Raw genomic sequence first — 19,323 nt, forward strand, 5'->3', positions numbered from 1 at the left:
GAGAGAATTGAAACTAAATGCGGCAGTTAGACAACCATTTTGATAAGAGGATAATTGAGGCGACACTGGTGTATAATTAGAGGATAATTTATGCTATATCCACTTTTATTCCACCTCCCAAAATAAACCCAGTCCATAATCATTACAGGCAAATTGTTCTGAATTTTATAGCTGCAATTTGAACAAAGTAGTGCAGTTAATCATGGGAGATTTTTCTCTCTCTCCTTTTTGTGTATTCCTGATTAGAAGTCTAATTGCCTCCTTTCGGAAAGTAAAAATAACTGCGAAGCGACTCTATTTTTATCATTAACAATGTTGACAATAAAATAAAATCAACTGGAATTGTAATCGAAAGGCAAATTTAGGGTGAAGGCACTTTTCCTCGGGTAGTTTATATTGCAATCAAGATTTGCCAAACCACTAACCGCATGTCTCATTTGCATATATTTGAAAGCATTACAGGAGCTTCTGTTTTCAATAGGGGGGGAAATGTATTACTGACAGATCTCTGAGGATTCGCCCTCGGAGCAGGATGCTGAAAAAGCAGACACTATTGTACTGATCCAAGGACAGCGCTCCGAAAAACGAGTTCGCGCGCGCGCGCGTAGTAGGTGTTTGTGTGTTTTAAATGAATCCTTCCCCTGGGCACATTGCATCATCAGGAAAATACCTCAGGAAGGAACCCTGCTAATTTTGTCCAGAAGAACTCTGAGTTACCATCCAGGATTCTAGACCATAATTTACAGTTCTTTACTGGGCACCGCTTTGGCTCTGAACGCCAAGGCTGGACAGTGTTGTTGTGAATCCTAACGGACACGTGCGAGGCAGCGATAGCCTGCGATGCAACGACAGTAGGGAAAATAAATGCACATTCTTCTTTTTAATTGGAAAAAACCCCATAGCTCATTGGAAGGGTGCTTGGCTTTGTAAAAGCGAGGGTGCAGCTTTGTTGTGGTTGTGTGCGGCGCAAAATACACGCGCGCGTGCCCGCGCACACATACATGCACCCCAAGCGCCTGCCTAGCTAGCTGGCTTGCTGGCTGGCTGCTTCTCGCTCGCTGCGAGCTCTGAAGTTGTGCAGAAGGTGGGCTCGCGCTGACGCCAGTAGAAGTGCCCGGGCTGGGTGACGTCACGGGCGGAATGACCAATGGGGAGGCGCTGCCCTTTGGAGACCAACCATTCGACTTGTGGCGTTTTCTCTCTTTCCACCTCACCCCCCCCTTCCCGCTCCCGCTGTTGTTGTGTGTTGTCGTGCGCCTTCCCCTCCCCCTGCTGCCTCAAGTCGAAAAGCAGAAGCACAACTTTATGAAAGAGAATCCACCTTAAAGAGAAAGGGGGTTATCTCTCTCTCTCTCTCTCTCTCTCTCTCTCTCTCTCTCTCTCTCTCTCTCTGCTTTTGCCTTAAACTCCCTCAAGGTCCCCCCCCCCCTTAATGAGGGGGAAAGAAATTACCAAACCAAAAACCTAATAACAAACCCCAACCGGAGAGAGGGAGAGAGAAGGGGAGGGTGCGAGAGAGAAAGAGGGAACGTGTGTGTCTGAGGTATTAAAAAAAAAAAGGCCCCCAAATGGAGGGAAAGAAGAAGCGTGAGGGGAAAAGCCCCGGGAAGGACTAAGTCTGCGGTTCTCTTTCTCTCTCTCTCTTTCTGGCCCCCCTCCTCCTCCTTCCTTTTCCCCCTCTCTCTCTCCCTCCCCAGCGCCTCTCACACTCCTCCCCTCCACCCCTCCCTCAGTTAACAAGGCCCCTCTCCCCCTATTGCTCCCTCTCTCTCTCTCTTTCTCTCTCTCTCTCTTTCTCCCCCTCTCTCTTTTCCCCCTCTCCACCCTCTCTCTCTCTCTCTCTCTCTCTCTCTCTTTCTCTCCCCCCTCCTCAGCTTTCGCTAAAGAAGAAGAAGAAGGGGAAAAAGCGCGCCCGGGGGGGGGGGGAATAGCGCGCGAGCCCCGTCGCTAATTCCCGCCCGGCGCAGGCTAATAGGCTCCCTCGAAGGTGGCGGGAGCGCGAGGGGGGCGACGACGACGACGACGCCGAGTAGCCGGGCTGAGGCGCTCGTCGCTGGCTGCCCAACTTGGATGATGACCATGACTACGATGGCTGACGGGCTGGAGGCGCCGGACTCGTCCAAATCCGCCTTCATGGAGTTCGGGCAGCAGCAGCAGCAGCCGCCTCCGCCGCCGGCGCCTCAGCAGCCGCCTCAGCCGCCGCCGCCTCAGCCGCCGCCTCCTCCAGGGGCTCAGGCGCCCGGCGGCGGCGGCGGCTCTTCGCACTCGGCGCAGCAGCAGCAGCAACAGCAACAGCAGCAGCAGCAGAGCTCGCCGGCGGCGGCCATGGCGGGCGCGCACTACCCGCTGCACTGCCTGCACTCGGCGGCGCCCGCCTCGCACTCGCATCCGCACCACCAGCACCCGCACCACCATCACCACCACCACCACCACCACGCCGCGCCCTACCCGGCCGGCCCCGCCGCCGCCGCCGCCAACTCGTACAGCCACCGCTCGCTGGCCGCCGCCGCCGCAGCCGCCGCCGCCTACCCCTACGTGAGCCACGCGCAGCACAGCCCCTACCTGCAGCCCTACCACGCCGGCGGCGGCGGCGGAGGAGGAGGCGGAGGAGGAGGAGGAGGAGGCGCGGGCGGGACGGCGAGGCCGGACGACGCAGGTGGGTGACACGGGAGGCAACGCGTGACGGAGCGTTCCCACGAGGGCGCGGAGATGCCCGGGCCGAGCCCCCGCGGCCGGCCCGCTGGCTCCCGGCTTCCTTTGTCTCTCTTTCCCGCATGCCCTTCCTCTCCCTTTGTCTCCTTTTCCTGCTGCACTTCCCTCGCTTTCCCTCCATCGCCTGCCTCTTCTTCCTCCTTCTCTCGCCACTTTTAACCTTCCCTCGGAAGTAAGTTTACAAATCAATACGCAGGATTTCTTGGGCGAGGGGGGAGGTGTTGCTACTTTGCATGGGGATCCCTTGGCTCTCTCCCGCTCAGATCTCGGTTTGAAATGACATCTCCTCACCCCGATCCCGTGCAGGTTTCATTGGGAGGGTAACACCCCCCCCCCCGCAAAAAAAATAACAACAACAATTCGCTTCCAGAGGACTTGCTTTCCTGTAAGCCTGGCTCGGATTTCGGCAACTCTTTCCTGGCTTCCCTTTGCGTGCTCCGGATCCTGAGTTTCCCTCTGGGATCCATCCACACGCGTGCCTGGACGCAGGCCGCCGGCCGACGCGCGTGGGGATGCTCAGGCACGTGTGTCGTGTTTCGGGGACTCCGAGGCGCTGCCCTCCACTTGGAAGCTGCCCATGGACTGTGTGGATTGAAAACCTTAAGCGAAGACCGTGCTGGCTTTCTTCTGCGATAATGTAGCCGTCCAGAGGAACAGGAGTGATTTTGCTTCTTCCTAGGATGTTGTTTGCCTAGCCCGCGGATGCCCTCTCCAAGACGGTGGTCTGTGCAGGACGAAGAAATGCGCTTAGAAAGAGCGCCCGGGACGTAGCCCATCTCCTGCTACGGCGGGCTACTGCCATAGGAACTGCAGGCTTCTTTGGGGAAGGAATTGCTCTGCCACGATTATTCCCTCTTTGTTGCTTTTGACGCAGGGTGATCAGAGAGGGAAAAGAGAATCTAAAGCAGGGATAGCGCCCGAGAGAGCCAGGTCAGACGCTGGTGACTCATGTGTCTTGTTGTGTTGGGCATATACTGCAGAGAAAAGGTGTGTGGTGTGGTGTTTTTTTGCCTGCGCGATTTTATCACATCTTTAGCCCCCCACCACTGTGCCTAGAAAATGACATTATAAATCCCGTCCGTGCACCCATCGGATGGCTAATCTACAGTAAACGTCTCGAGAAACAAATGGCAAGTCGCCGAGGGAAGACGCAGCTCCGCGTCCCTTCCTAAAATCATTTGCACCTGTACGTTGGCTGTGGAGATACGTCTACAGATCCGAAGCAGAAATGCTACCCTGCTTGTTTGCTTATTCCTTGGGGAAATGCTAAGATTGGAGATAGATTCATATTTAGGAGATACAAATTGTGTGTGCAGTTCAAACACATTCCAATATTAAATGAGACGCTCAGGTAGCATGAACTCTGCGCGCGTGTCTTTGTGTGTATAGGGAGTAAAAAAACGACGACAGGTTTTGGTAAGAGAGGTCAATGCAGTAGCCACAAACTAGGCAACAGGGTGCATTTCAGGTTCTCGGTTAAAACTAAGCAGTTTTGCCATGGACCAGGGATTTCTGGAAATAGCAGTAGTTTTCGTTTGAGCGAAGTACTGCTTGTATTAAGAGAGTGTCATGAATTTCCTAACACGCCTGGGTAGCAAAGCTGTCAGGAAAGCGGGTAGATCTTGCAGGTCAAAGTGAATCATCCGCCGCAGAAGGTTGCCTGGAGGATTTGTCGGCGGCCTGACCTTCTTATGTATCACCCCGTGCATTTTCTACTCTGTTAGTAATGGCATGGAAATGGCTTTGTCTCTGATTTCCTACCCCACCCCCACCTCCCCAACATGAAAAGCACCCAGAACAAAATCCGGGGTGTCTCTCATAGAAGGGCTTCGCTGTGCTGGACGTCCCCCTTCAAATGTACTTTCTTTTTATTGCAGATCAACAGAAAACCACAGTTATCGAAAACGGGGAGATAAGATTTAATGGGAAAGGGAAGAAGATCCGGAAGCCCCGAACCATTTACTCGAGTCTCCAGCTGCAGGCTTTAAACCACCGCTTCCAGCAGACCCAGTACCTGGCGCTTCCCGAGAGAGCAGAGCTGGCAGCTTCATTAGGACTAACTCAGACACAGGTAATTCCCGGGGAAGTCCAGAGAGATCCCTGGGATCCTGGGCTCCGAGAGAAGGCCAGGCCAGGCCAAAATAAAGCAGACAAATCACTAATTCCATTGGCCAAAGGCTAGGAATAAAAGCGAAGCTCAGCTACCCAGGTCGGTGGACTGCAAAAACATGGCCAAGTATGCGTTGGTGAAATATAATTCTCTCTATTATTATTATTATTATTATTCAAATTCAGTCTGTTTTGATGGTGCATTGAGAAAGGTTTGAGTTCACCACTCCAGAATCTGGGCATGCATCTACTTAGTTACAGCCCAGATCTGAAGGTGATAATAAGCACTGAGGTGGAAATGAATTTATACATAAAACAAGAAACCTCCTCCCCATCCTTTGCTGGTAGAAATGGAAATCTATTTCATACGGTGCACAGCCTCTAGGCCCGAAGAAAGCGCACCTTCCCTAGTAATATTCAATAGTAAATTATCCTGGATGAGTAACTGAAATTCAGTGCTTGCCCTTAGGCGAAATGTACAAAAGGTGATGATAGAGCTGACGATCAAAGGGAAGCGTGTACAAAATTAGAGCGAGTTAAGCCACAGTTAAATGTGGTTGGTGCGTTCTGGCTTTCCCAGCAGATTTATACCTGAATGACACACGAGGTAAGAAGGAAAACGATTAATTTGAATTCATGAATGCAGAAAGGAAGAATAATAATAAAAAGAAACCTTTTTTGTGGCAGTTTGTAATCTTCCGGACAGCAAAAAACAAAAACAACAGGGATAAACCATGTTCATTGGATCCGCTGGTGGTTGCCAGGAATGTAGGCAAAGAGGGGCATCTGGGATTTGGTGCCTTATTGTGATATAGGGGCGACCTTGAAGGCAAAAGAAGACAGGAGGTGTCTTTAAAGAGCAGCATATCACCACCACACATATTTAATGGCAATCCGAGCACCTAAAGTGTGGTACAGAGACAGGACACTGTCACCTTCCCAGCTGGGATGTTTGCAAAAAGCTCTTATTTGAATGACACCTAGCTCTCTTACATTGCTGCAGAAGGCTGGTTGTTGTTGTTGCTGCTGCTGCTGCTGCTGCTACTTCTTTTTTTGTTTTGTTCTTTTAAACTTCCATCTACTGTTTTTGTTTTATTAAATTTTCAATGTATGTAAGGCTCAGTTTTGTTGGTTTTACGCCACTGGGATGATTTCCGCGATAAGCTACAGATCACCATCTTGCTCAGGGAAGTAGATCAACTCTCCTGGCCCTCTCCTCTCCCCCCCCCCCCCACCCTCACTCTACGAAATGGGCTGCTCTCTCTCTCTTCCTTTTTCTTTTGACTCACATATTACTTCTTTGTAGGCCAAGCTGGAATCCAACAAAACTGACGCGTTTTGGGATTTAAGCCAGTTTAGACCCCCCCTTGAAGGTGCAGCTGCAGACGGTTTTAGAGCCTGATCTTAAAACTCGTAAAAGTGGAAGTGGCACCCCTTCCTAAGCACATTTACTTGGAAGTAAGTCCAACTGATTTCGGTGAAAAACTTCTGAGTATGTGTGGTTAGGATCTCGCCTCGGTCCCATCAAGATCAATGGCGCCGGTGATGGCTCAGGGCTTTAGGACGTCCACAAAAGGACGGAGGGTTAAAGTGGGGGTGGAGGTGGGGTTTCATAATACAGAGGGAGGCTGTGTGGGTAGGATAGATTGCCTCCTCTGTCCTGGTTCCCCTCCCCACTCGGGGTCCTAAAACGGTAGCCGTGTCTTGACATTTATGCAGTAATACATTATATAGGCCGACGATGGGTATCCTATCCATACACGCACGCAGGTTCTCAGTCTGCGTAGGTTGCCTTCAATGGACGCGTGAAGAAGAAAAAAAATGAACGAGACTCACGCATTGTAACTGTCCCCCCAGAAGGAAATAGCCTTTCCAAACAGTCTCAGCGCAGTTTACTTAAGCAAGTCCTAATTGCGGGCGATTCAAACAATGGCCATGGAAGCGGGGAGGGGAGATCATGAAGTTCATGCCACGGAGGGAGAAGAAGGAAGGAAGATTGGATAGACAGACAGATATAGATACATGGAAGGATTTGAAACTGTCTATTTGCCTTAAGTCCCCCACCTCACCCCACCCCTCCTCCCCAAGCAGACCTCTCATGCCTTCTGCCTTTCGGTTGCAGGTGAAGATCTGGTTCCAGAACAAGCGCTCCAAGTTCAAGAAACTGCTCAAGCAAGGCGGCAACCCTCACGAGAGCGACCCCCTGCCGGGCTCTGCCACCCTGTCTCCGCGGTCTCCAGGTTTGCCTCCTGTCTGGGACGTTTCAGCCTCTGCCAAAGGAGTCAACATGCCTCCCAATAGCTACATGCCTGGTTATTCTCACTGGTACTCTTCTCCACATCAAGACACAATGCAGAGACCACAAATGATGTGAACGGGGCCAAGAGAAACAGCTCGCCGGAGGAGCCGCTGTCTCCAGCGCGGCCTTGCCAAGCTGGGCGGGGGTGGGGGGAGCAGCGCAGCTCGCGGGGCTCTGGGTGAATCTGGAGTGTGTGGCAAAGGAAGACAGACTTGGGGCGGCTTCGCCTTCGCCTTCTCTTTAAACCTCAGCGATTGATCTTGAGCAGAAAGAGACCATTTGCGTCCTGGCCCACGTCAGATGCTCCTCTTTGGGATATTTCCTTTGGGACTCGGAGGCACCAAACCTCTCTGGGAGTACAAGTCGAAGAGCAAAAAATTTTTACAGACTTTTCCCACCAAGTCCACGCAGCAACGTTAAAACAACAGCACACGACAAAAATAACAAAACTTATTCAATGAAAAAGAAGCGATCCTATTTTTATTCACTAAACCGAGATTGACAACAACAACAAAAAGATTGGAAAGGGAGGGGCGGAGAAAGGGATTTTTTTTTTTTTAAGGGAGAAGAAAATACCGTTTGGGGCGGGGGCGGGCGGGCGGAAAAACTTTTCTCGTTTAATTAGGACACTTCCACGAAGTAAAATCTGCATGCTTTCTCGGAGTGGAACCGGCAGCTGTGAGGGCGAATCCACTATATTCTCTCCCACATCCATAAGTCACTTGAAACTAAGGAAGCACCTGAAAACTGACCAGAAGTTCTCCTGCGCATGCCCCGCTGTAATGAATTGGAGCTGTGCCCTCATTCATTTCGGTGGAGCTTGCAGAAGAAAACTCCCCACCCCCTATGTATTATTGCCGCAGGAGAAAGAGAATTGGGGGGGGGGAGTAACATACATACAAAAAAAACCCCAAAACAAAACAAAACCGCACCCCATCCTAAGGCTAAAATCTCTTTCACCCACCTGCCCTCCCTGGCTGGCTGGCTGGCAGCTCTCTCTTTCTCTCTCTCGGTCTCTCAGCTGCCTACCCAGCAACCTTGTTGTACATATTGTTGAATTTTAGTTGTATATATACTTTGTATGTTTTGTCTCCTTTCATATATAGAGTAAAAGCCACAAAATGTCAAAAGAGTCCTGCGTTACTCTACAGCTTTGGAAAGGTTATTTTCCCGCGCCTTCCCAGGAACCACCCATGTTTTAAATCCTAAATGCAGTCATGTGAAATTTATTACTCGGCGGAACTGTCCTCCTCAGTAACCGTGCTTAGGATGGCAGCCTCGTATAGTTCACATACAGAGTACCACAGGGCTGCTGTAGAACAGACGTGCTCTGCATGGCCAGCTTGCCTAAGATTTATACAGACAGAATATAATATAGTAATGGTCAGAGATGTATGCCCATGTAGTTATCTATGCCATAGATGTATCACGTCAGTAGCTAGATAGATGCTTATGACATAAGACACGCGCGTGCACCAGTCCTAACATCGCATCTGTTTTGCGACCTACCTATCTGCCCGGCTAACCAGTAAAAATTATTTTGTGCAAAGGAGACTTGCTTTGGATCTGCAAGCCAATTTGCACCCTCTGAAACCAACAGCATCAAAGTGGCTTGCTCTTAATCGACTTGGGTCCCCCCCGGATTCTCTGCTTCGCAGAGAAAATTCGTAGATTTCCAGAATCCCGCGGAATTTTCTTTTCCGTTTTCAACCCTGGCGGCGCGAAAGCTGCCCTCGAACTGCCTTTTGGAAGATTTGGCAAAAAGTCGAGAGGTTGCCTGCTTTTGTAGGTGGCAGAGGGTGATGGTCTCTCACCCCCCCCGCAACCCCACCAGCTCTCTCACACACTCCTCCGCCAAACAGACTAGCTAACGCTGCGTAATAATGTTCCCCAGGTCTCTCTCTCTCTCTCTCTCAGCGCTCCCTGGTCCCCATTGCCGAGTCCAGGACGAATCATATCCTTCTTAGGGTGGTGCAAAGGCGAGAAATCATGCACCACGAAAAGCCCCTTTCGTCACACAAGCAGGATGCCCCATACTGCGAGAATTAATGGCTAGAGCCCTGGGCATCCTTCAAATTATGAACCTTGAAACCACTGAGCCATTTATCAGAAGTCAATGGAGATCCTCAGAGTGCTCCGTATAATGACAGCTACATACAGTCGTGCAAAAGGACAGTCACTATAATTAGACACAAAAGCCAAGACTACTTACCAATATACCAGCGCCGGTTTTTTGTTGAGCAACTTCCACGCTCAGTCAGTCTTCAGAATGGCTTAAAACCGATCAAGTCTTGTCATTTTCTACCATTCGCATTGTTACATTAGGAGGAAAAAATGTTTTCTTTTCTTCCCCCCCCTCCTCGTTCCCACTGTGAAACTTTGGGTTCAGCTCTCCCCAGGATCAATTGTGAACAAAGCCCCCAGCTGCAGTGCCATCCAATTTGAGGCAGACATTGGGGACAATTTAAGGTTTTTATCCATAAGAAGGTTTTTCCCCCCATTCTCTTAAATGCAGCCATAATTAGAGTAATTTTTCATGTAGCCCGCTGATTACAGCGTTTTTACCGTCAAAGATAATTACCTGTAATTTTCTTCCACTTTTAATACTAAAAAGCCATCTTTATTTAGATTCAGGAACAGGAAAGGCGAAACAAAAGAGGGAAATTATTCTGTTATTCATACACAAATTGCAGAGACGTAGGACCTAAAATTGAAAATTAACCAAAATTATAATGCTATGAAGAATGGAAGAGGCTTCTGAGGTACAGCTGGTTGTGGGGTTCACTGAATTATTCAGATTCGTGTTAGGGAGAGAGAAAGCTATCATACATTTAAACCGAGGGGTAGCCCCTTCCCTTTGTAGGAAGAGGCCCCAAGTCTTTCTGATGAAGGATAATCCTCCCCAAACCAATGGAACCACAGGAAAAATGGGGATGCTGCGAGCGAAGCCACAAAGCCCGTCAGATAGGATGCAGATCCCAGTTCTCAGCAACGCTTCCTGGGAAGTGAGTACCATTGAGCTGAATGCGGCCTTCAGTGCCAAGGGAGTAAATATGTTCAGGATCAGGGCAGAGTTAGAGGATGGCAGGGCTCAGGCTGATGAAATCAGGGACAGAGCTGTCGTGATTTTGAGGATCTTGGACGGCAGATTGAAATCCGCTGAATTTCTAGTATGTTGGCTTAACTGGAGGGGCTTGTTTTATTTATCCGGCCTTACTCATCGCCTCTACCCCTGCACAACACACATGCATCTCTCAAACTCCCCCCCCCCATACACACGAGCAGTGCATCCAGGATGACATGTTAACCTTTCACGGGTTAGTTCCTCCCATTTCACTAGATCTCGAGGGCTTGGTCCACTTTTAGTCTACCATCAAAATCCGGTTCTTGGTGGGAGTTGATGAGAAGGGTCCTCATCTGTCTGGTCTTCCCCCTCCCCATTCTTCTGTCTGTTGTGTAGCAGCGCAATCCTCTAGCGGGCTCTACTCAGAAGTCAGTTCCATCGCTTTCAAATGGGACTCACTTTCAGGATTGGGACAATCGGTTCTCTCCGACTTCCTCTGAGCAATGTATAAGGAATCGCGCTCGCCCTGTCTGTGTTAAGAGCCGGAAGGACGATTTGCTCGTTTTTCAATGGACGTTTAGATAAAGCAGGGATCGTGGAAGATGCTTGCAGGAAGGGCCTCGGTGGCGGCGAGCTGGGGAGCCAGAAAGGTTTACCTGTCTGCTGTTGAGGGTGAGGGACGCTGACGCCGAGGCGCTCGAGAAACAGCGTCATCTATAGATAAGAGTGGGACAATTGTGCCAGAATTGAGCAGGCTTCTCAAAAAGGGGTTCCTTTCAGGGCTTCACCAGAAAACTCTTTGCAGCTAAACAGAGGACACCCCCAGACCCGTAAAGTCCCTTAAATTAATCACATATCTAATAGTACTGATCCCACTTCCAGATAAACAGGAAGGGGTACCTGGGGAGGTAATACGGGGCGCGCGCAATGGCTTGTGCGTGTGGATAATCCCTCTTCCATTGAAATCCAAGCCAAAAGGCCCGCGTAGATCCGGATTGTTCCTGAGGAAGCGGAGCCTCAAAAGCAATAAACAACCCACGCAGAACTGGAGTGTTTGTTTGTGTTGTGTAAATGTTCTGAAGTAGAACAGGGAAAGAAACTGGCGGAACTCAGCCAGGCCAAATTTATAACCCCTTTAAACCGAGAAGAGGTTCTCCAGTCTGTTCAAGCAACATGGATTTTAACCCCCTCACTCCCCCTCCCCCGCAACACACATCCGATTCCCAGCTCCATTAGAATGAACGGGTTGCTTTGCGAGATGAGACCGTGAAAAGGCTCGTGAAAGGGCCAAAGTAGAAGCAGGGCGGTGCGCCATTGAAATACATGGGATTTCTTTCCCAGTTTGGTGTGTCTCGCATAAAGTAGGAGCGGGAAGTAGAATCGGTATTTCGGCAGCCTGATTGCTGGGCTGGGTGTCTAGCTGAGCTGTATTCGACATACCCCTCTTAAAAACAAAAGGGAAAAAACCACACACTTGCTTTTAAGAACATTTACCTAGGGGAAATCCCGAAGGGGGTTTCACAACCCTATTCTTTACTTCTCTACTCCGAAACGTCCCACGAATGGGATTTACTTGTAAGTAAGCGTGCAGTATCCTTTCAGACTTAGGGAAGACGAAGCACACACACACGTACACCAGCTAACACAGTGGATCAGACCACTTTCAAGCAATGGGACGACTCTGCATTAAACATGGAAACCCAGATTTCGAAGGGAAAACACCGTGGAGTATTTCTTTGTCATTCTCAACCGGGAGTTCCCAAATGGCACTTCACTGATGTTGACAACATAGCGAGTCCAACCCCCCCCCCCCGCCTCGCAACACACATTCACCGGTTCGTTTTCGAGACAACACCCCCTTTCCATATACACCCCCCCTTATTCTGAACCTCTACGTGAGTCACTGAAAATGTGGGAATCCTGAGCCGCCCACCCAAGCCGCAGAGCGCCCCCCCAATAAAAGCTACAATAAAAGCAGGCAAACAAACAAACAAGTAAATAAATAAATGTGCGTCCGTGTAACTCGCTTATCGAAAGGTCTAAGTAAGGAAAATCGAGAAATTAGAATGATCAGGGTTTCCTTTTTCTTTTCTTTTTCTTTCTTTCTTTTTTGCAATAATAAAAATAATAATAATAATAAAAGTAACCATCATTAAAACGTGAAGAGGTACAGCTGATGGGATATGCGGCAGCAGTCGAGGAGGTTTAAAACCGAACAAAACAAAAAACTTACCCCCGTGCAAAACCTGTTAAGCAGAGATGAGGGTCTAAGGAAATCTATAGTGGAGAGAAGCAGAGGAGAATATTTTTCTGAGTCTCAGGGCAGAAGCTCTTTCTCTATATTCTTGGTTGACTGAGCATATCCAGGTGTGAAATTGTTTGCACACCCCAGCACCTCTTATATTGCCAGCAAAATTAGCTGTTATTACTGTCACTGTTTAGTGATGGTTAGCTTGATAAAAAAAAAAACACCGCTGTAATCAAGACCTGGCGCATCTTTGCAAATTACAGATAATTGTAAACGTCCAGATTATGATAATAGCATCCTAATCCAGCCTGCAATATAATTATTACAGAGTGTTACATCTGAAACTGTCCAGTAGGGCTAATTCGGCCATTATTTAGACCTCTCTCTCTCTCTCTTTTTTTCTCTCCTCCTTCTCTCCTCCACTACAAATGGGTTGCTGAGCTGAAAATGTACGATTGTAATTTCACGGGGCACTCAATGAGTAATGATAGAGGAAGAGGGGGGAGAAATACAAAAGTGAAATGTGAACGGGAGCGATCAAATCAAAATCGGGAGGGGGAGGGGGGGAAGAGCGAGAAAGAGCGAGCGAGAGAGAGAGAGCCGGGGTTGATTCTGGTGGAGGGAGGGAAGGGGGGGAAGGAGGAATAAGAAGAGCGGGAATTAAGAACAGAGCAAATCAGGGGACTGAGGCGAGCCAGAGGAGGCTTCGTTGTGTATTCAAGGGCTGCTGGTCCACCCCCCCCCCCGTTTGTGTGTTTGTGTGTAAGCGCGCGCGCGTGTGCATGAAATCCTCCTCCCCACACCCTCTCATCTCTCTCTATTTCGCTGCACCGCCCCCCCCCCTTTCTCTCCCCCGGACCCTACGCCGGTTAGCTAGAAGGAAAGGGAAGAGGGCGTACAAGTCCCATGCTGGAAGTGGCACAGACTGAACCATACGTGGAGCCAAATGTCACTGGTTCCGTTTTTTGTTTAAAGAGAGAAAGATCCCTGCAGGATCAGACCAAGCGCTCATCAAGGCCACTATCCTGTTTCCAACAGCGGACGGCCAGACATGCCTCCGGGAAGCGCAGGAGCAGGCCATGGAAGTATTCGCTTACCACGGCTGTTTGGCCTTCAAGACTTTGATTTCCAGAGGTATAGCTCTCTTTTTCCGGTTAGGCATCAGGGTTTGCTACAGACTACAAGGGAATTCCCTCAACCCACTGATTTTTATTTATTTATAACCAGATCCCAAGCACACTGGATTGTGGACCCATTTATTTGAAAAGGGACCTTTGCTTCCAAGAGTATATCCCTACGGAGATCGCAGGTTTACTCCACGGATAGTGGCTAGGATCCGGCTGTGAACCTCTGAGGTTATGCTCTTTGTTTAAAAATAAAATAGAGCAGTAGTAGCCGTCGTTGTTCTTAGAAGACCAAATTCGATTTCATTGCGCGCTGTCTCCACATAGGGAATGAATATTCCTTTATTTTCCTCGTTCGCATTTACTCATTGGACAAGCCCTTGGGAACCCCAAAGGCAATTAGCCGGGCAGGTTTTTAATTGCAATTAATTAAACCAAGCAGCCTGTCGCAGATTAATGCTCTCGTCTATTGTCTCTGGTGTCTGATAAATGCACAATGCAAACAGAGTTTGCTTTGGCTGTTGCGTATTGGAAGCATCAAAGGAGGTACTTGATACACGCGCTCTTATGCATATTCACACATACACAGCGATCCTAAGCCACTTAGACGTGGAAACGGTTGGAGAGAAATAAACTGGGGCGGGGGGCGGGGAGGGATTATTTAGAAATTTCTAATCGGGGCTGTAGACTCGCTTAGTGTTCCTGAACAGTTTCCTAGCAAGTAAACGCAATTCGTATCTTATTTACTGAGGAAGCGAAACACGGTTGAAATCAATAGGCCCCTTTCCAAGCAAATTTACCATCCTATCTATGCTCATTTCCCTGGGAGTAAGCCCCACTGAATCCAACGGGGCCTACTCTGAGTAGACATGAGTGGGATTGCACGACAGTTATAAGCTGATAGACGCAGGCGTGGCAGTAAAACGGGCAGAAGAAAGTGGATATATCACAGCATCCATCGCGAGTCGTGGAACTGATTTGTGGAAAGGTCAAAAGGCTAGGTTTGGGGGGAACGGGCAGAGGGTTCTGCCAGAGAATCGGTATCCCTCCCCGCAAACTGGTTTTTGGGTTTGAACGTGGGCGATCGGTAGCCCGGGAGGTGAGGAACAAAACTGGCAATAGCTACTAGGCCCTCCTTTGTGCTTCGTGGACTCCAGATTCCCGGATCCGAGGAGTTTCCTTGTGTCCTTTCCCCCAACTGGCCCGCTCTTTGAGCTGCCTTCATTCTCGGATGTCGGAGAGGAGGTTGCTCGGGATGCTGGAGTGTTTGGGGTAGAGGGAAGCGGGCCCGCAATCCGGCGGAAGAAGAAGAAGCCTTGCAGCTGCGGGAGATGGAGAAGCAGCGAGCCAACCTGTCCTTGTCTCCTCAGGAGGAAGACCCGCTGAGTTCAGCCAGGACTTGCTCCCCAACAAAGCGAGCGTGTACAGGATCACGGCCACAGAGAAGTCTCGGGGAGGCCAGAAAAATGAAACGCGCTTCTACTGCATTGATTTTCAAAAATCCCAGAGCTGGTGTGTTTATTCTCCTCCCACCATTTAAAAAACACACACCACCCTGTGATGTCCCCCCTAGAGCACAATTTTGTCTGGCTTTTCCACCCCACCCTCTCTTCCTGCGATCAGGTTCGGGAAAATGAAGGGTTAAAAAGAAAACCCGCCGCCCGCCAGAGAACCCACATGTATTGCAGACCACGGAAGCTGGAGGAAGCTGGCAAGGGGTTGTGTGTGTGTAGAATGAGCCTCTCAGCACAGCAAAAGCATTAAAAGGCTCCGAGCTTGTTAAAGGTGTTTTCATTTGGTTAAAGGTCGTAATATCTGGCATTTGGCGGCTGGCAATAAAAAACGCGCCTCGGGATTGGGGATTGGACCCCCGAAGGCTCGCAGAGCTGGGAAAGATGTTTTAGGCCCCAATAAACAAGCAAATAAATGCAAAATGATGATGATCTGCGGCGACAGTGGATTTTTCAAAATACGCGCGCGCGCACGATCCATCCACCTCTCCAGGAATGACCTATAAAAGCAGGTTGTTGCATTCATACAGATTGGTCCTTTTTACACACGCACACGTGTACTGCTGCTCTGTGGAAATGTACCTTCGTGCTCTAACAGCACTCCTTCCATTTAAGGCACCACCACTGCACCGTGATAGAGGGTTGTGTGCCAGATATTTACTTCTATATTGAGGGGCCCAATTGCCCACGCCAGAAAAAAAGGAGCAGAAGTGAAGCGGTGTGCGGGTCTATTCCAAAGACACAGAGCTCCGCGTTAGAGATGAAGAAGGCAGGAGGAAGTTCCCGAGTCAAGCCTCGCATCCAAACCGCAATTAAAAAGCTCTCACTTGAAGCTCAACCGATTTTAAAAATCCCAACCGAAGCAAATCCAGGGGTAACTCAACTGCTGCCAGCTTTCACCCGAAAACTTTTGGTTCAGTTGCGCTCCTGGGAGGAAACGGCTCGCGTTCGTCTGGCTGGGCTTTGCGCGGAGCTCTTTGGTCTAAATTAAAAGCGATGTTCGACGGAGACTACGCTCTCGCTGCGGGGTTATAGATGGGGTTTAATTAAGGTCTCCCGCGGAGGAGGTGGAGGGGGAAAGAAACAAACTGTGCAACAACAACAACAAAAAAAGCCAAAAAAGAGTTTCTAAAGGAGAGTCACAGGTCAGGAAACTCATCCCCGCCATGCCAACCTGAAAGCGCGCTAGGGTGGAAGACGTGACGGAGGGCGGAGGGTGGCAGAGAGAAATCGCAAAGCAAGCGCGCGCGCCCGCGTCTCAGAGGAAGAGGCAGAAGGACAAACAGCTTCTGCAGACCCGAGGGGGAAAATTCTGTGTCTTGAGCTCCAAAGAGGTTCTCAAACTCCCATCGCCTCGGTCTTGCCCAGCTGCGCGGTGGGTCGCGCTGGTGGAGCGCGCCTGACCTTCCCTTGCCCAGAGAAAGGGAGGGAGGGAGCGAGCGAGGGTGGGTGCTCCTGTGGGTGGTTTGGTGGGTGAACCCCTGGGTGGAGCTGGAGCCCAGAGGAACCAGATCAAGGCAGGCGAAGTTTGCGGGCTGCTCTCTCTCTCCGGTCTGTGTCCCTCTCGTAGGCCCTTGCGGCGGAGCCCTGGAGCCATCCGGCACCCACAGGAATGCGTCTCCTTCTCGGCTCCCTCTCCCTCTCCGCCCGCCCCGCTGTGGCTCCCCAGCTCCACTTGGAAGCGAGGGCGAGGAAGGAGAAGGGAAGAAAAACTTCTTCAAAGGTTAAAAACTACCGAGGACACTTGATTATATCCTTGCCTTAGGGTGGGAAGGCACGACGGAGCGATTCCTACTCTCCCAAAAAGTATATGTGTATATGGTGTGCACACACACACGTATATACAAGCCCACATATGCACGCCTGAGTGCAGCGCCGTACATGATTACGTTTGTGCCCACAGCAACAATAGATTATGGGGAGTCGACTTCCCCAGAGCTTGACCTTGGGGACTGGGAAGAGTTCAGTTTGTTCTAGATAGTCTCCACATCATGACACCACTGTCTGCCCCAAGGAAAGAGAGGGAGAGAGATCATGAGGACTAGCGCCATTTTTAGACGGGAGGCGATAATGAAATCCCAGCCGCGGATACTATTGAAACCGAGCGGCGTAATGTCCACGAGCATCGAGGGCAAGATGGACCGGACCATAAAGAAAGAGAGAAAAGAGGTGTCCGTTATATCACGCTGTTAAAACCTCACACACACCCACACCCAAACTAGGAGACACAGCCATATTTGTCTATAAAAATCCTTCTGTCCCCAACCAGGGCTTAACGCGTAGCAGGTTAATGAGCCAGGCACGTTGAGAGCAAAGGCAAACTCTGAGAGGAGAAGGTGATATTTGCAAGGGGGTGGTTCTGTTGCAAAGGAAAGAAAAAGACTGCCGAGCCGTAGGAAGGGTTATTTTAATGGAAAGTAGGCCACAGAACAGGCCAGAGTTGAACAGTGGGAGAAACAGGGAAATCCCACACCGAATGCTGAACAGATCAAACGGTGCAGGAGATGTATATATATATATATACCTGTTCTGCTAAAATAATACTCATGAAAAGCACTGCAAGAGTGCGTGAGTGCATATTGAAAGAGATCTTTTTATGGGGGAGGGGAGGGTGATCTGGAACAAGCTCTCTTCTTCTCTCCCCCTCCCCACCCCATCAAGAAAGGGAAGGTTCGGCTGCTGAGGGGGGAGAACAATGGGGCAAGGCGCGTGTGGCTTGGAGCTCCGTTTACACGCGCACACACACCGAGTCGCGCGCGTTCCAAACGAACAAATATCTTATTCTAATATATATGTGCACAAGATAATGTTCCACCAAACTTATTCCTGCACCCCCTCCAAAAAAATGGCTTAGCTCTCTCTCTTTCTTTCTCTCTCTGTCTCCAAATTAAATTAGAAGGGGAGACCAAAACCGAAAGAGGAGAAAGAAAGGTGGGGGGATGGGAGAGAACGGCAGAGACTACCAGAGACAGGTAAATTCGCCCGAGGCTACAAAGCGTGCCTTTTCAGGTTTTTGTCTCCAAACCCTGGAACATCTCTTACTGAAATCAGCAGATGACAGGATGTAATTTTTATGGTGGTGTTTTGTTTTTTTTAAAGTTCTAACCCTCTTTCTTTTTTAACAACAACAACATTAAAAAATATACAACCCAACTGTTATTCTTCGCTGCTGTATCTCCTGAAGTATTACTTCCTACTTACAGACGGGGTCAGGGTTCCCAATACATTTTAAAATATTTTTAAAAACCCAAAGGTGCTTTTTCCAAGCCTGCTCTGAACCCTTTTCTCAATTTGCTCCTGGGCCAAGCGGAGATCCGGAAAGACAAAATAATTTTTGGGTGGGGAAACAGGGGGTTCGTTTTGTTTTCCAGTCCGTACGGGGGTTGGGGAGAGAAGGCAGCTATCTGGCCTCTCCCTTCGTGCATTTTGCTTCCATCCCGCAACGCCGGGACACAGAGGGCTGAGATGACACGTGTGGATGGCCACACGGGGTCCCTCTTCCTTTCCCTCCCCATTCTCCGGTCGCCCTCGGGTGGCTCGCCCGGAATTTAATTTCGGGATTGGGTTGGAGGAGGGTGCGGAGTTTCGGCGAAGAGGAGGAGGACGTCAGGAGCGAAGGAAAAGATAATGATCGCCTTCGCCTTTGAAAGGGCTCCTCGGCTAACAACCACCCAGGCCCCGTTTTGCAGATCGCCTTTGTGTTCCCAACCCGGGGGAAAAGGGAGAAGGAATCGAGATGGGAGGGGATGGTCCACATTTTAGTCTTCTGCCCTGTTTAGCAGCTTTAAAAAAAAGCAAATGTAATTTGTATAATTAGACGATGGGATGCTGGCTTTCTCCCAGATAATTGCTTTTATAGTAGAGAGAAGCACACAGAGCGATTTGCAACCCCCCCCCCGCCACTTCCCAGCGCTTCTTTTCATCTCCAGATCATTTTCGTTCGAGGGTTAGTCGCTTTTTGTATAGCTGGGGTGGGGGAGGGGGAGGTTATGATGGAGGCTTTAAAATAGGGAAGTTATGGGGGGAGTTATTTTGTACGTGCCGGGTTCTATAAGCCCAGTCCAGCATTTTAAACGACTACCCAGCCTTACAGGTATATAGGTGAGCAGAGGATCGGGCCATACGGGGCAATCTTTCCCCCTCCCCACAAATAAAATGAATCTAAAAGATGGAGGAAGGAGTCTGAGATAACACACAACCTGCCCCCCCCCCCCAGCTAGTCCCTTTCGACAAACGGAGAGAGGGGAAACGCGTCA

The 19,323-nt window shown here is 49.7% G+C and overlaps 1 protein-coding gene and 1 long non-coding RNA gene across 3 annotated transcripts in view; one reads left to right on the plus strand and one right to left on the minus strand.

Annotated features, from left to right (window-relative positions):
• Window positions 1-9,527, minus strand: part of LOC114607539 (uncharacterized) — a 61,427-nt gene extending 51,900 nt beyond the window's left edge. Inside the window, exon 1 of the long non-coding RNA XR_003709170.2 lies at window positions 9,333-9,527. This is a non-coding gene — a long non-coding RNA (uncharacterized LOC114607539). The remainder of the gene's footprint in view (window positions 1-9,332) is intronic.
• On the plus strand, window positions 1,325-8,250 carry DLX6 (distal-less homeobox 6). Of its 2 annotated transcripts, XR_013394801.1 has the most exons (4): window positions 1,325-2,656; window positions 4,590-4,783; window positions 6,128-6,279; window positions 6,944-7,056. XR_013394801.1 is itself a non-coding variant. In XM_077936965.1 (3 exons), the coding sequence occupies exons 1-3, from the start codon at window positions 2,071-2,073 to the stop codon at window positions 7,193-7,195; spliced, it is 1,032 nt and encodes a 343-aa protein (XP_077793091.1). In that variant the 5' UTR covers window positions 1,346-2,070; the 3' UTR covers window positions 7,196-8,250. The 2 variants fall into 2 exon arrangements, 1 of the variants encoding a protein (XP_077793091.1); XM_077936965.1 differs by lacking the exon at window positions 6,128-6,279 and having other exon boundaries at window positions 1,346-2,656; window positions 6,944-8,250.
• Window positions 9,528-19,323: the final 9,796 nt, after the last annotated feature.

The sequence above is a fragment of the Podarcis muralis genome, chromosome 12 (genome assembly GCF_964188315.1).
Source record: "Podarcis muralis chromosome 12, rPodMur119.hap1.1, whole genome shotgun sequence".
In the NCBI taxonomy this organism is placed as follows: domain Eukaryota; kingdom Metazoa; phylum Chordata; class Lepidosauria; order Squamata; family Lacertidae; genus Podarcis; species Podarcis muralis.